At 42.4% G+C, this 13877-nt stretch overlaps 1 protein-coding gene across 1 annotated transcript; it reads right to left on the bottom strand.

Annotated features, from left to right (window-relative positions):
* Nucleotides 1–9019: 9019 nt before the first annotated feature.
* Nucleotides 9020–13430, bottom strand: MARCKS (myristoylated alanine rich protein kinase C substrate). The gene is made up of 2 exons (XM_014573703.4): nucleotides 12672–13430; nucleotides 9020–10912 (listed from the first exon to the last, which is right to left on the bottom strand). The coding sequence occupies exons 1-2, from the start codon at nucleotides 12768–12770 to the stop codon at nucleotides 10169–10171; spliced, it is 843 nt and encodes a 280-aa protein (XP_014429189.2). The 5' UTR covers nucleotides 12771–13430; the 3' UTR covers nucleotides 9020–10168.
* Nucleotides 13431–13877: the final 447 nt, after the last annotated feature.

Below are 13877 nucleotides of genomic sequence, written 5' to 3'. Positions count from 1 at the left end.
CTTGGGTTTTCAGCTGTGTTAAATAATGTGTGTTAAACATAGCTCCCTTTACAAAACTTTCCCTCTGCTGTGGATAGATGACTTCAAAATCCTTTGTAGCAAAGCATGCTAAATACCTCTATGGCTATGCTTATCATGACAATTTTAGAGAAATGTCCCACCATTGCTCTCCAATAATATTAACAAATTGAAAGGATTAATATATATCAGCTACCAGCATTTTTACCACTAGAGCAAGCAGACAGCCTACACTACCATAAGAACATATGAAACAAAAGACAGACCTATGTAGCACTTTAAAGACTAACAAGATGGTTTATTAAGTGATGAGCTTTTGTGGGTCCGGCTCATGAAAGCTCATCACCTAATAAACCATCTTGTTAGTCTTTAAAGTGCTACCAAGTTCTGTCTTTTGTTTTAGCTAGACCAGACTAACACAGCTGCATCTCTATCACTATAAGAACATATGGACGGCCATACTGGGTCAGACCTAATGTCCATCTAGCCCAGTATCCTGCCTTCCAACAGTGGCCACTCTTACCATTGCTAACATCAGAGGAGCTTTATCTAAATGTGGTAGGAGAATTTTAAACATAGTTGCTATGGATAAAACCAGAGTCAGTCAGGAGTCCAGCATGGTTTGCTAGAGCCAGTGTCTAACTCAGCTAATTGTCTAACTGGGTGGACCCTAATTTTCAATATCAGGTGAAATGGAGCAGTGAGGATAGCTATGTTGGATGCCTGTTATCAGACATGATTGAAAAGCCTGGAGTGGCAACAGCCTAAGAAACCAAAGGGCATGTATGCATAAAAGATAGTTGAGAAAGCATGTTTATATAAAAAAGTCATTTTCTTATTTCCATGAAGCTATTACAACTAGGAATGTTAAATATCGTTTAATTGAATAGTCGAGTAACCTCATGAATTTTTATCAGTTATTCGACTATTCTATAGTTCCCAGGGGCAGGCTGGCAGCCAGTGCACTCCGGCCCCCAAGGAGTCCCCTGCCACTCCACGTTGCTGCCTCTGTATCAGAGATAGTAGCGTGGGGTACCAGGCAGGAGTTGGTCCACAAGGGAAGTCAGTTTAAAAACCAGCTCCCTTCATGGACCAGCTGCTGCCTGGCTCCTGATACACTGTAAATGCAGAGCCACAGCAGGAGTAGGTCCCAGACTCATTGCAAGCCAGGACTGAGCTAGCCTGCTAAAAAATGTACTGGCAAGGTGGGGAGGGAAATGCATGTAGTCTATAGCATTAACCTATAAGCTTTTGCTTACAGGTGAATTGGCTAATAGACTACATTACTACATCCCTAATTACAACAGCTGTACATACATTCACACAGCATGGTGGCTGAGTAGTTTGGGTGCTTGTCTACAATCCTAGGATCATAGGTTTTTATGTCACTTGATCTCACACAGAAAGACCACTTAAATGCAAATGGGCACCTGATCTATCAATTTACAGAGTCAAAGATGGTGCTAGGCACGTCACTCCCTGAGCCATTTCAGCCTGATAAGCCAAATGCAGCACAGGGATGACTTTGATATCTGTAAGGTAAAAGATGCCTGGAAGGAGCCTTTTAAATCCTCCAAATCATATTAGATCTTTGGTTCAGTTGTAGATGGAGTGAGTAGTTGTATCTGAAGCAAGTCCCCAGCAAATTCCCTTGCTTTGTGTAAATGTGTGTCAGTTGGAAGAAATAGTAAGCTTATGTCAGAGGAAAAGTATAACTTGGATTTGCCAGACTAGTTATTATTGTTAACAGCTATAGGTGAACATTTTTCAGGGAATCAAATAAGTCCTTAAAACTCCTTTTAATCAGAAAAAAAGAGGGAAAATCTCAACTTCCAAAATATATTTTTAATATTGCAAGTTTTAATCAAATGATTGTATCTTCATTGGGTAGTTAAACTATTTTTCTACAAAGGAAAGGTTATTTATCTGCATATGAAATCATCTTTCTTAACCAAACTAAATAAAAAACCACTGATCATATTAATTCCTAATAGTGTGTGAAACATTTAAAAGTTAAACATATTTCAATTGCACTACACCAAAGTGGCCTCATAGTGTCACTAAAGAGCTTTCAATAATACATGTCCCACCCCACCCCACCCCACCCACCTCCTTTATAAGAGTTTTCACTCAATGGCCAATTCTAATTTAATCTTATCTATTTTTATCATGTTCTTCACTGTTGAATCTATGAAAATATCCATGACTATCTATGCATTGAATTACTCTGATGATATACTCTTTTGGATCGTGGTTCAATCTTCATTAAGCTAAGTAGCATTAGGTACAAAAAGAAAGATGCAAGCCAGTCTCACGTAGCTCTTAAAAATAGAAATGGATAAAACTCCCTCTAAATCATGATCAAGCTGTAACACAAACAGGAACTGATGACTTTAACAATAGTAGGAAGTGAAATAGGCTGACCTTTCTGCATTCAAATTTGCAAGCCATCCAGGGCATGGAGGGCCTGATTTCTGTGCTTCTGCAGTAGTCAGCATACTAAGGTCCCACAGCTGATTTGGGCATTTGGAGCACTACCATAATACAGGTATTTTTCAATGATCATTTTTAACAATGTGAAGGTGACTGAATTGGTATCAAAGGCAATTCTTTCAGATAAGCCAGTGTTCTGCTATCTTCCACTACTACACCCATCCTCAGCATGAATCTACTTTAAAAACTGGGGTTGTGACCATCATCCACTGATTTATTATTTTCATTTTTAAACCAATTCATCATTACAATATGAATGTTCCAATGAGTCTATGCAGTATGTAAGCCTCTCACTTATAAGTGTCCCTCCCATCACCTATTTTTATCTATTTTTATCTATGCTCCACACCATGGCTAGGTCTAGACTGGCATGATTTTCTGCAAAAGTTTTTCCGTTAAAAGCATTTGCGGAAAAGAGCATCTAGATTGGAACGGATGCTTTTGCGCAAAAGCACTTTTTGCGGAAAAGCGTCAGTGCCAATCTAGACGTGGTTTTGCGCAAGAAAGCCCCGATCGCCATTTTCGCCGTCGGGGCTTTTTTGCACAGAATGGTTCTCAGCTGTCTACACTGGCCCTCTCCGAACGGGAGAGTCATTGTATTTGCGGAAGAACACTGACAATCTTACATTAGATCGTCAGTGTTCTTGCGCAAATTCAAAGCGGTGTAGACTGCTGGCAAGTTTTTCCGCAAAAGCAGTTGCTTTTGTGGAAAAACTTGCCAGTCTAGATGCAGCCCATGCGAAATGTCTAGCATTCAAGTCTTCTCCCTGTGATACTCTTTGTGTTATGATTTTCACTAAAGAGTATGGCTAGATGTTGGAGGGTTTTCGGGATACTGAAGGTATCCCAAAAAAACCTCCGCCGCGTCCAGGGAATGTGTTTGCTCTTCAGTTTTGTCTTTGTTTTTGTTTTGCAGAAGAGCAAATGCACTCTTTCTGAAGCCCCTGTATTCCTCATTCGATGAGGAAGAATGGGGCTTTTGAAAGAGGGTTTTTTTCTGAAATTTGGCCCAGTCTAGATGGACCAAATTTTGGAAAAACCTTTTCCGACAAAAGTATTGGAAAAAGTTATGCAAAATGCAGAGCACATTTTGTGTATCTTTTTCCGATAGGTCCTCGCATACCCTAAGTTGTGAACTTTGAACCAGTAGCTGCTTCTGAAAAAGAGTAACACCATCTACCTGTGCTCCTCACCCCATGGCTGTGTCTACACTGGCATGAATTTCCGGAACTGCTTAAAACGGAATACTATTCCGTTTTCAGTTTTTCCGGAAAAGGAGCATCTACATTGGCAGGCTGCTTTTCCGGAAAAGCCCTTTTTCCGGAAAAGCATCTGTGGCCAATGTAGACGCGCTTTTCTGGAAAAGAGCCCTGATCGCCATTTTCGCGATCGGGGCTTTTTTCCGGAAAAGACTACTGGGCCGTCTACACTGGCCCTTTTCCGGAACAGTGTTCCGGAATAAGGACTTATGCCCGAGCGGGAGCAGAATAGTTTTTCCAGAATAGCGGCTGATTTTGTACAGTAGAGCATCGTTGCTTTTCCGGAAATTCAAGGACCAGTGTAGACAGCTCGCAGCTTATTCCGGAAAAGCGGCTGATTTTCCGGAATAAGTGGCCCAGTGTAGACACAGCCCATTTGTGCCACAAATATAAATAACTATATTTTTTTTCCTGAAATCCCAAGAGAGACCAAATCCTTGGTTGCTCTGGATTATACATGGTAATTGAATTACAAAGACATTTTTATGGTACAAACTTCTAAATAATTATTTCCAGTAGGATCCACATGCCTAAGTACACTCTTACACAGCAAAAAAATCAAACAAAAACCATCCCCCCAGCAGTAGTCTCTGAATCTAGATCAGCTGATCAGCAAAAGACATCTTTTGTGCAAAAGCATCCATGCCAGTGTAGATGCTCTCTTGCGCAAGAAAGTTCCGACAGCCATTTTAGCCATCGGGCTTTCTTGCACAAGAAATTAACTTGCTTGTCTACACCGGCCCTCTGGCGCAAGTATTCTTGTGCAAGAGGGCTTATACCTGAGCGGGAGCATCAGAGTATTTGCGCAAGAAGCACTGATTTTGTACATTACAAAGTCAGTGTTCTTGTGCAAATTCTCACGGCCAGTGTAGACAGGCGGCAAGATTTTGCCCGTCTAGACGCACCCATAGGCTGTGTCTAGACTGGCCAGTTTTTCCGGAAAATCAGCCACTTTTCTGGAAAAACTTGCCAGCTGTCTAAACTGGCCTCTTGAATTTCTGCAAAAGCACTGACAATTTCATGTAAGATTGTCAGTGTTCTTGAGGAAATACTATGCGGCTCCCATTGAGGCAAAAGTCCTTTTGCGCAAAAGGGCAAGTGTAGACAGCTCAGCTTTGTTTTCCGCAAAAATGCCTGATCACAAAAATGGCGATTGGGGCTTTTTTGTGGAAAAGCGCGTCAAGATTGGCACGGACGCTTTTCTGCAAAAAGTGCTTTTGCGGAAAAGCGTCCGTGCCAATCTAGACACTCTTTTCTGAAAATGCTTTTAACTGAAAACTTTTCCGTTAAAAGCATTTCCGGAAAATCATGCCAGTCTAGACATAGCCATATAGTATAGCTGCAGCCTACACTGATTGCGGTAGATTTTCCTTGTGGGAGCTCCACCTTTTCACGTGATGGTAGGTAGGTTGACAGAAGCATTCTTTATCATTAGCCTAGGTGTGTGGATTTTTTCACACCCTTCAGCACCATAGCTATATCAGCACAAATGTTAATTGTAGACCTTAGGGCCTTGAATTAGTTATGTGTTTGGTGTAACATGGGAGTTATGAGATCAGAAGTCCTTCAAGATTCCTTAGATTATATCACATGTACTGTGGGGATTGTGAACATCAGAGTGGGTAGACTTGAATTCCTTCCTCTTGAAGAGGTCTTTAAGATCCTGCTCTATGTCTTTGGAAAAGTCACTTTCCCTACCTTTACAATAAAGTTGGTGGTTTCAATATAATCCTGAAATGATATGGTGTCATTTCTCACTACACTGATACCATATAGGTGAGAAAATACATAATTTTGGAGGGCTTTCCTATACATTATTTTACAATGATAGATTCAATGTTTCTATCTTTATTATTAAACTACTATATAGTAAAGTCCTGTTCAGGCCAATCATATTATCCCTTAACATGAAAATGTATACTTATACTGTCTTCTGTAAGAGGATTTCAAAGCATTCTGAAAACATTAACCTTCATATCATGCTGGTTAGTTATTAGCCCCACGCTACTGCACAATGCACTGTGAAGTAAAGCTTCTTGCTCATTTTCACACAGCAAAGATATGCAGACCTGGGAAATGGAAGAACCCAAATCTCCTGGCTCTCAATTTTGTGCTTTTAACAAGCTTCAGGTACTCAAGTACATGCCTTTTTATCCTGCAGCTCTATTAGCCACAGATATCTGTGGCTAACTGCCTGCTTTGCCTCTTAACCACGAAGAAACAGTTGTCAGGATAAACTGTTCATGAAATACACCACAGTGCTAGTGCTGCCTTTAAAAAAAAAATCTTCAGACAATAGAACTACTGCATATTTGTAGCACAGCTCCATCTTAACTGCTCCAACTGCCAGCTAACGCAGATCTGACACTAACAGCAGCAGACACCTATGCATGGATCAATGGTGGCCTATATGCCAATTCTATGCAGCCCCCAAACACCCCCACCCACTCACTAGCAGATCTGTTCTACAAAATAGGATCTTCCACAGCACCTGATGTTGCATACACTGCATTTTGATTACACTTCATGGAAGATGCCATTTTTCTATTGTATTTCTCTATGTGGTCCAGAGATGCCCCACAGGACCAAAACAGTTGGACCAGCTGGAATGGCTTGTAGCTCCACCTCCTAAAGTATTGTTTCATGGTACAGAGCTGCATATTTTAACAAGCATGTTTTCATTTGGACTGCTTACAGCTGCAAGAATTCAGATTCATTACTCATTAGCTGAACTCCTTTGAGCTATAGCAGGTGACCAACACAACAGACCTTCTGTCTATAGTTCATTGTAAACACAACATGCTATTTTCACCACTTGCCTACTCCATGAAACTAAAATATACTCCAGTCTATTTTAGTGATTCAATAGTGCTAAAAAAAATGAATACCTACAGCTAGACTGCTTCCAACAATTGCATGTTAGTATAGGAAACACCTTGTACTCAACCTCAAAAAATGACTTTTAACCAACATTTGAGTCTTGAAAGAGGACATTTTGCCACCCTCACTCTGTATTAGAGGGTGCAGAGTTCAGTTAGTGTTGCAAGGTGTCACTATAAGGGAAGCAGTCAAACTTAGAGTTACAAAGTTAAAAGCAGGGCTGTACAAAAGGCAACACTTCAAAAACAATCCTTCTTAAACTTCAAATGCTAATGAATTTCACTTTAGAAAGTCCATTTAGAATAAGCCAGGCATTCAAGTTTTTGCTTTTAACTTGGACACAAATCCTTCCCCCTCATAGGAGAAAACAAGAATGTTTACAACCTATGGGAAGAGGATGTTTAGTGAGGGCCTGAGCGCAACATCAGAAATGGTTATATGGGCATTACTGAGTTCCAAAAAACAAAATATACACACTAAGTAGGAAGATGGACCTACTGTTAAGAGGATATTGTTTAAATTACATCATCACCACTATTTTACATGAAGTCAAATGATTATTCTTTCCCATTCATAAATGGAGGGTAAATAAATTAGAATTTGACACCCAACATGGATCAATTGACTAGAAATATTGCTATATGGAGACAGTGTTAGAATTTGGAAGTGGTTTTCGTAATGAAGGAGTTTTAGCCATGAGTAAGAACACCCTCCCCTTTTGATCAAATAATAAATTTAAGGGTCTGAATCTTGAAATGCTTATTCAAGTAAAACTCATTTTAGTAAAAAAATTTGCTGCTAATGAAAAAAAATGCATTGTATGATTTAGCCCAATAGAATATTTATCCACTTCAGGACATGGAGAATTTTATCCCTTTTCAACCTGCTCTTGCGCATCTGAGAGATTTCAAGCTTTCAAATGGATTTGAATTGCAAGTTATTACTGAAGATCAATATTAGCATTTCTTACTAAAAACACTGCAAATAGTTACACAGAAATAAACTGCTTTCTTGGTAAACAATTTAAACATTCACCAAGTATCAGCTATTGCTCTGTAAAGGGAACTCAGTGATTGTTCTTTATGGGTACATACAAGTTGACTAGTTAGACCTTTAAGAAAATCCTGGATTTAAATATAAAAAGGAATTTATTTTAAAATGACATTGACTATAGGGCCAAGACATCAAATTTCAATTTTTTTTTTAAAACAAGCCATTTTATAAAAACCCTGAGTAAAGCAATTATAAGATTAACACCTTCAATCGATGTACTCCAAGAATGACACTGGTGTGGAGGATCTCATTTTACATCAATTTATTTCATCCCATGGCCATTATAGCATAATATTCAATACATTTCTAGAACTAGAGAGAAATACCAGGGTGACTAAAGTACATACAAGCCAAAATTAAAATGGTAGACAGCTGAATAAAAATAAGTATGCATTCAGCAGGAATCCATTGCAGTTAATTCGGTTCTTTTGGGAACAAGGTGCTAATGTGCCATTTTCTCATAAAATGAATCATAATTGCTTCCAAATAAAGTTTCTGCTGAAAATTTTGATGGAAGCAAGTGTAATACTATATGTTCTCCTATAAAGTTAGGAGAAAGTTTCTTGAATCAATTTCTACCCTCTGAACGCCCTTACTACTTTTACATAAACCTACTGTTTTATTAAGGCATAATATGCCCTGAGCAATATGTTGGAAATTAGCCAAACATCCAAACAATTAAAGGCAAGCACCGTATGACTATTTTTATTGACAATTTTAGGAATCTGTTTTGTAACTCATTTGTAGTTGAGAGTAAAAGCATATTTCTCCAATATGTTAAATTGCTAAGACTGCAGGGGGAAAAATGTTTAGGCTACAAATTTAAAACAGTTTGCCTAAAATTGGACACATGTAGAAGCAGAACAACAAAACAAGTGTGCCATTTATTTCAGTGCCTAACTGAGCAACTGGTTTTGAAAAAAATATTGGTTTAAAAATCTGTGTTCTAAAACACTCAACCCAATATAATCCAAGTCAAATATTACCTTTAAGAGGTAGGAATCTAGTGTGCTCTATACAACTTGTCTTAAAACCAAAATGGAACCTGGACAATGCCAGTCCTGTTATGCCATCACATCCTCCTCAGATTGACTTCTGTTTTTTTTATTTTAACCAAAGACTGGGTCACAAGTCATCTGGTGATATTGCTTATAAATTTCTTGAAAATAAAGACTTGGAGTATTACTGAATCCAAAATTCTAAACCACTTCTACAGATTGCATTAATGGCACACAAGCTCCTTCTCTATGCAAATGTAAGCCATACTTGCTAGTCCATTTAGATGTAAGAGGATTCATAAAAGAAACACAACCAAATTATACATTTTATTCACATTTATTTTTCGCTTTTAGTGTGCTCACAGAAAATTAGAACACCTTAAGCAGGAGTTTAATAGCAATTTTTGTAAGCAAAGTTACATTCCATCTCTAAGTCAAATTGGTCAAAGCTTCTCCAGTATTTACAAAAACATGATAGACAAGATGCTACACAAAAAACATTGCATCTGAAGAGTTTTCCTTTATTTTCAAAGACAACTGGAAAAGAAAGCATTGTCTGCTGTAATCAAAAACATACCACAGTATAAACAGTAACCATTCCACTTATCACAGCTTGATTTTGAGTTTAAAATTTGTGTTTAAAAGGTCCAAGATGACTGCAGTTTTACAAAAATGGGCAGGGTGGAAAGAGTTGCAAACTTCATGTGCTTCTGGATATCAAGATTTGTTTTTATACAATAGTCACAGTTAAAAACACCCTGCTGGTAATACATAATTACACTTTATTAAGGTCATAAACCAGCAATAAACAATAAAGCCTATACAACTTGTATTTCTACTTAATCACTGACTGGTACAGCTAACATGAGATAAGTGAAAAGTTCCTATGGTTTAAATGAATTCCTAAGACTATGATCTTTTTTCTGGGTATTGATTTTTTTCCTTTCCTTCCTAGTCAAGACTTGTAGTGTTGTAAACCTTATAGAACATCTGCCTCACAAAATACATTGTAATAACTTTCTTTTAAAAAAGACTAACCCCTTACATTGTTTCTTGTGGCACATTCTCTTGGCAATTATGTGCATCACTAATTCCTCATTGTGGCCCCTATCACTTCATTGGATATCCCTTATTGACCCCACCCATCTCCTTCATATATGGGCACGTCCATAGATTGACAAAGAAAGTTTACATTTTGAATAAAAGATGCAAAGTATGCAAAAACATTAATACTGATGGGAAAAAAAGGAACAAGGTAGAGGGAGGTGTTTAGACTCCCCTCTACCTGTTGGAATGGTGGTAACAGAATTATTTGAGATGGGATCTGTGGGGAGAGAAAAAAAAGAGAAAGACATCTTTTAAATCAATCCCTGGTTGTAGACAAGTTCTCCAAAACCAGTACCTGGCACCACTCCAACAAACAAACAGGGGGAGAAAAGTTCTTCGATTATCTCAAAATTGCCATGTTTACTCTGCCGACTCAGCTGGTGGGGCTTCTGGACTAGACTCAGATGGGGCTTCCTGCGTAGGAAGTGCTGGCTCTTCTACTTTGGGTGCCTCTTGTTCAGTTGAGGTGGCCTCAGTTGTAGCACTAGGGGCAGAGGCAGCTGGTGCCTCCTCTGGTTTATCCTCAGGCTTTTGCTCTTCAACGGGCTTGGCCTCTTCCCCCGCAGGCTTCTCTGGTGCCGTCTCCTCGGATTTTGCTTCCTGAGAGTCACCAGTCTCCTCCTTTGTTTCCTCTGTGCCACTGGCTGCAGCAGCGCAGGGCTCCTCCGGGGCAGGTTTGTCCTCCTCGTTGCTTGTGGCCTCTGGGGCAGTGGCTGCTTCCTCTTTCCCCCCCTCTGCGGAGGCAGCTGCACCTTCGCCCTCCGCTCCTTCGCCAGCCTCCTTTTTGTTCTTTTTAAAGGAGAAACCACTTAGCTTAAAGGACTTTTTGAAGGAAAAGCGCTTCTTTTTTTTTTTCGGGGTCTCGCTGCTGGAAGAAGGGGTGGCTCCTTCCTCTGCCTTGGAGGAGGGCTCTCCCTCAGCAGGAGAGGCGGGCTCAGTACTCTCCGCTTCAGTGCCCTCCTTCTCAGAGGCAGGCTCAGAAGAGGCTTGCTCTTCCTTCGCCGTCTCTTCAGCGGGTGCACTGCCATTTGCTTGGACCTCCTCCTTGCCTGCCTCCGCAGCTGCCGGAGAGGCGTCTCCATTCACCTTCACGTGGCCATTTTCCTAGAAAGGGGGGGAAAAAGAAACAACTCTTGTTATTGGAGAAAAACGATCCGCTTCCAGCCATATCCCCCACGCTCCACAGGGTGGCCTGTTCTCCCTGGTGTACAGGCAAACCCTGGCTGGCTGGCCCCGAGAGGACTGACTGGCCAAGAATACTTGCCCTCTTGGCACTTTCACGCCACTACTAAGCCATGATTTGGGAGTCAGCGGATTTGCTCACATCACGGGACTAGCTGCAGAAACTGGAGGGGGCTGGAGGGTGCGCAGTAAGCGATAAAGTTAATATGGGAAGATTCCCCCCATTGCGCCTCTTGGGAGAAGGCAGCACTGAGCACTTGCCAATTGCACCTCCCCAGCTTAAAGCTCCCCAGGCCCAGCTTTGGGAGCGAAGCCCATCGGCGCTACCCGGGAAACAGCAGAGCCAAGCCACGCCCCCGCTTGCTTTCATAGGCCATGCGGGGGACTCCTGTATGGTCGGGAGCCAACGCATCACCGAGCCACGGCGGAGCCCTGAGCTCCCCGCCCGCCCCTGCCATCATTTCAGCGCCGGCGGGACGCTGGCAGGCTGGGCTAGTGCGGGAGCGGCTCTTCGCCGGCAGGTGGCGCTGTGGCTCCGTCTGGAGAAGTCCCGAGGAGGGGGCAGGGAGGCGAGCAGCTGGCGGGCTGCGCGGGGAGCTGGGCTCACGCACGCCTTGTCCAGCAGCCGCGCAGCTGAGCCGAAAGGCTAACAAAGCTCGCCTCGGTCCTCGCGTCTGCGCCCCCCCCTTCAGCCGACAATAAAAATCAAAATAAAGGAGAAGGCGCTCTCCCCCCCCCCCCCATCCTAGCTGGTTAAAAAAAGCGTCCCCTCCCTCTCCCCCCGCTGCATTTGCATTTTTAATGGGTCTAAAGCCTCTCTGGTGGACTACAGAGTCCGGCTGGCTGCAGCAAGCAGCTGCTAAGAGGCGTGGCGGGGGTGCCCGGTGCTTTCGATGCAGCAAGAGCCACTCAACTCCAGCGCACCTACTCTTGTTGCACCGGAGAGGGGCAGAGATCAGTCACCCCTCCCCCCAGGTCCGGACTGTGCTGAAGGAAGCAGGACGCTTAAAGTCTCCCAGAGCAAGTCACCCCCTCTCCCCCATCTTAAACCATAGTTTAGAGCTCAGATCCGTAGAGAAGTGTGGGCGAGGCATGCAACAATATGGAGAGGAACGTGCTTCGCTGCCCCTACCCTTCCCAGACATCTCCCAGAGACACAGCCTCAGCGCTTACCAACGGGGTACCTCCGGGCATGCCAGTTCCCTCCCCTAACCTCACTACCACCAATTTGCACTGCCCCCCCCAAAGGGGGGGCACGCTAGCAAATTTCATACTAGCTGCCAATCTATCTCATCAGAGGCATTTTTTTTGGCTATTCACACACAAGTCTTCCAGACAAAAAGCTAATGCACGTTGTAGATGGTTGGCTTTCCGACCCATTCTGAATATCACATCCCTCAATTAATGAGCAGCTTGCACCCAACACAAATAACGCAGAGATTTTTATCTGCTCCACTCCATTAAGAAAAAGATCTGGGCTACAAAACCCTCCTACCCATCCCCATAAAGCAGTGAAAAAGCCATCTCTGTGCGTTGTTCTCAAGATAAAGGCTTTGTCCAGATCCTCCATCTCGTATGCTCGAAGCACATCGAAGGGGGAGGAAAAACTACACAGGATGCAAGGGGAAAAAAGTCCAAGTTTTGCGTTTTTAATTAAAAAAAAGAAGTGTGCGGAGATTACCTGTCCATTCGCCTTGGAAGGTGATGCAGCCACTGCTTCCCCAGGTTTCTCAGCAGCGGCTTCGCCTTTTGCAGCGGTCTTGGAGAACTGGGCACCCATGCTGTCTTATTCAACAAAGAAACTCAAGAGATCCAAAAGGAGGGGAACAAAGAGCGATGGGTTGGTATAAATACTGGGCGATCACCAGCAGCAGCAGCAACACACACACACCAGAGGGGGAAAAAAGAGAAGAGAGAACAGAACCGATTTATATGCACTCCTATTTAAAAATGTAAATTGAAGACATCAAAAGCAGCAGCATAGAAGGAAGGGGGGAAAGGAGGAAAAGAAGCCGAGCAAAAAAAAAGCCCAAGTTAAGTAAAAAGAAGTAATAAAAAATCCCAGATTTGTAGCCGTACTGTAGACAAGGGGAAAATGGAGAAATCTCCCTGGTTGCTAATAAGATGCGGAGTCCAACGCCCAAGTGCACAGATGAATGGGCTTCCCGAGCGCTGACGGCAGCCCCCCGCCCGTCACCGACCAATCACGGCGCCGCCAGACAAAGGAGGGGGCGGGGCTTCCAATTGGAGCGAACAATGGAGCCGCGATTGCAATAATTTGAAATCAGCCTTTGACTGATAATTAATACCCCGAAAATAAATAAATTAATGGAAAAATGCATGCACTATGTTTTTCTTCACTTAAAAACGATGATGCATGGGTTTATTGCCCTTTCTTTTAGGAGGTGAATTCACATTCCAAGGGGATTTCATCTGACTTCCCGTGGCTCCGTTTGTGTGTCTCTGTCTCTCTCCCCCATTTGGTTCTGTGTTAAATTAGAGACAATGGTGTGACTTGTGTGCTTGTGATTTCATCCTCTTTCCCCTACTCCATCTCCCTCCCCCTCCCCCCCAAGCCCCCGACTGCAGAAGATCAACAGTGTGCGAGGGTTTGAGTTTTGGATTTAATTGGTTCCAATTGTTCTATCGCCCCAATTTGGAAGGTATTTAAACCACGTAGATCCATCGAGTTTTGCCAAACGAGATCACGAGTTGAAATTAGTAGGTCTGTAGGCCAGATGTTGAAAATGCTAAAAGCAGCCGCGGCGGCCGCCGAAAAAACAAAATCAGACCTTTCCCCGCCCCCAGCAATATTGGCTTCAAATAAAATATTCTGCAATTAGTCTACGGCTCTAATTAAAGTCTGCTGTCTGATTATCTTTGATTT

The sequence above is a fragment of the Pelodiscus sinensis genome, chromosome 3 (assembly GCF_052426305.1).
Source record: "Pelodiscus sinensis isolate ZL-2025 chromosome 3, ASM5242630v1, whole genome shotgun sequence".
Lineage (NCBI taxonomy): Eukaryota > Metazoa > Chordata > Testudines > Trionychidae > Pelodiscus > Pelodiscus sinensis.
The sequence above is the reverse complement of the archived record's forward strand: the minus strand, read 5'-3'. Positions and strand labels throughout refer to the sequence as shown.

Coding starts and splice junctions, on each gene's coding strand:
- MARCKS (XM_014573703.4), bottom strand. CDS start 12,770: ATGGGTGCCCAGTTCTCCAAGACCGCTGCAAAAGGCGAAGCCGCTGCT. Junction 10,913..12,671: donor CTTCCAAGGCGAATGGACAG/GTAATCTCCGCA, acceptor CCCCCTTTCTAG/GAAAATGGCCACGTGAAGGT.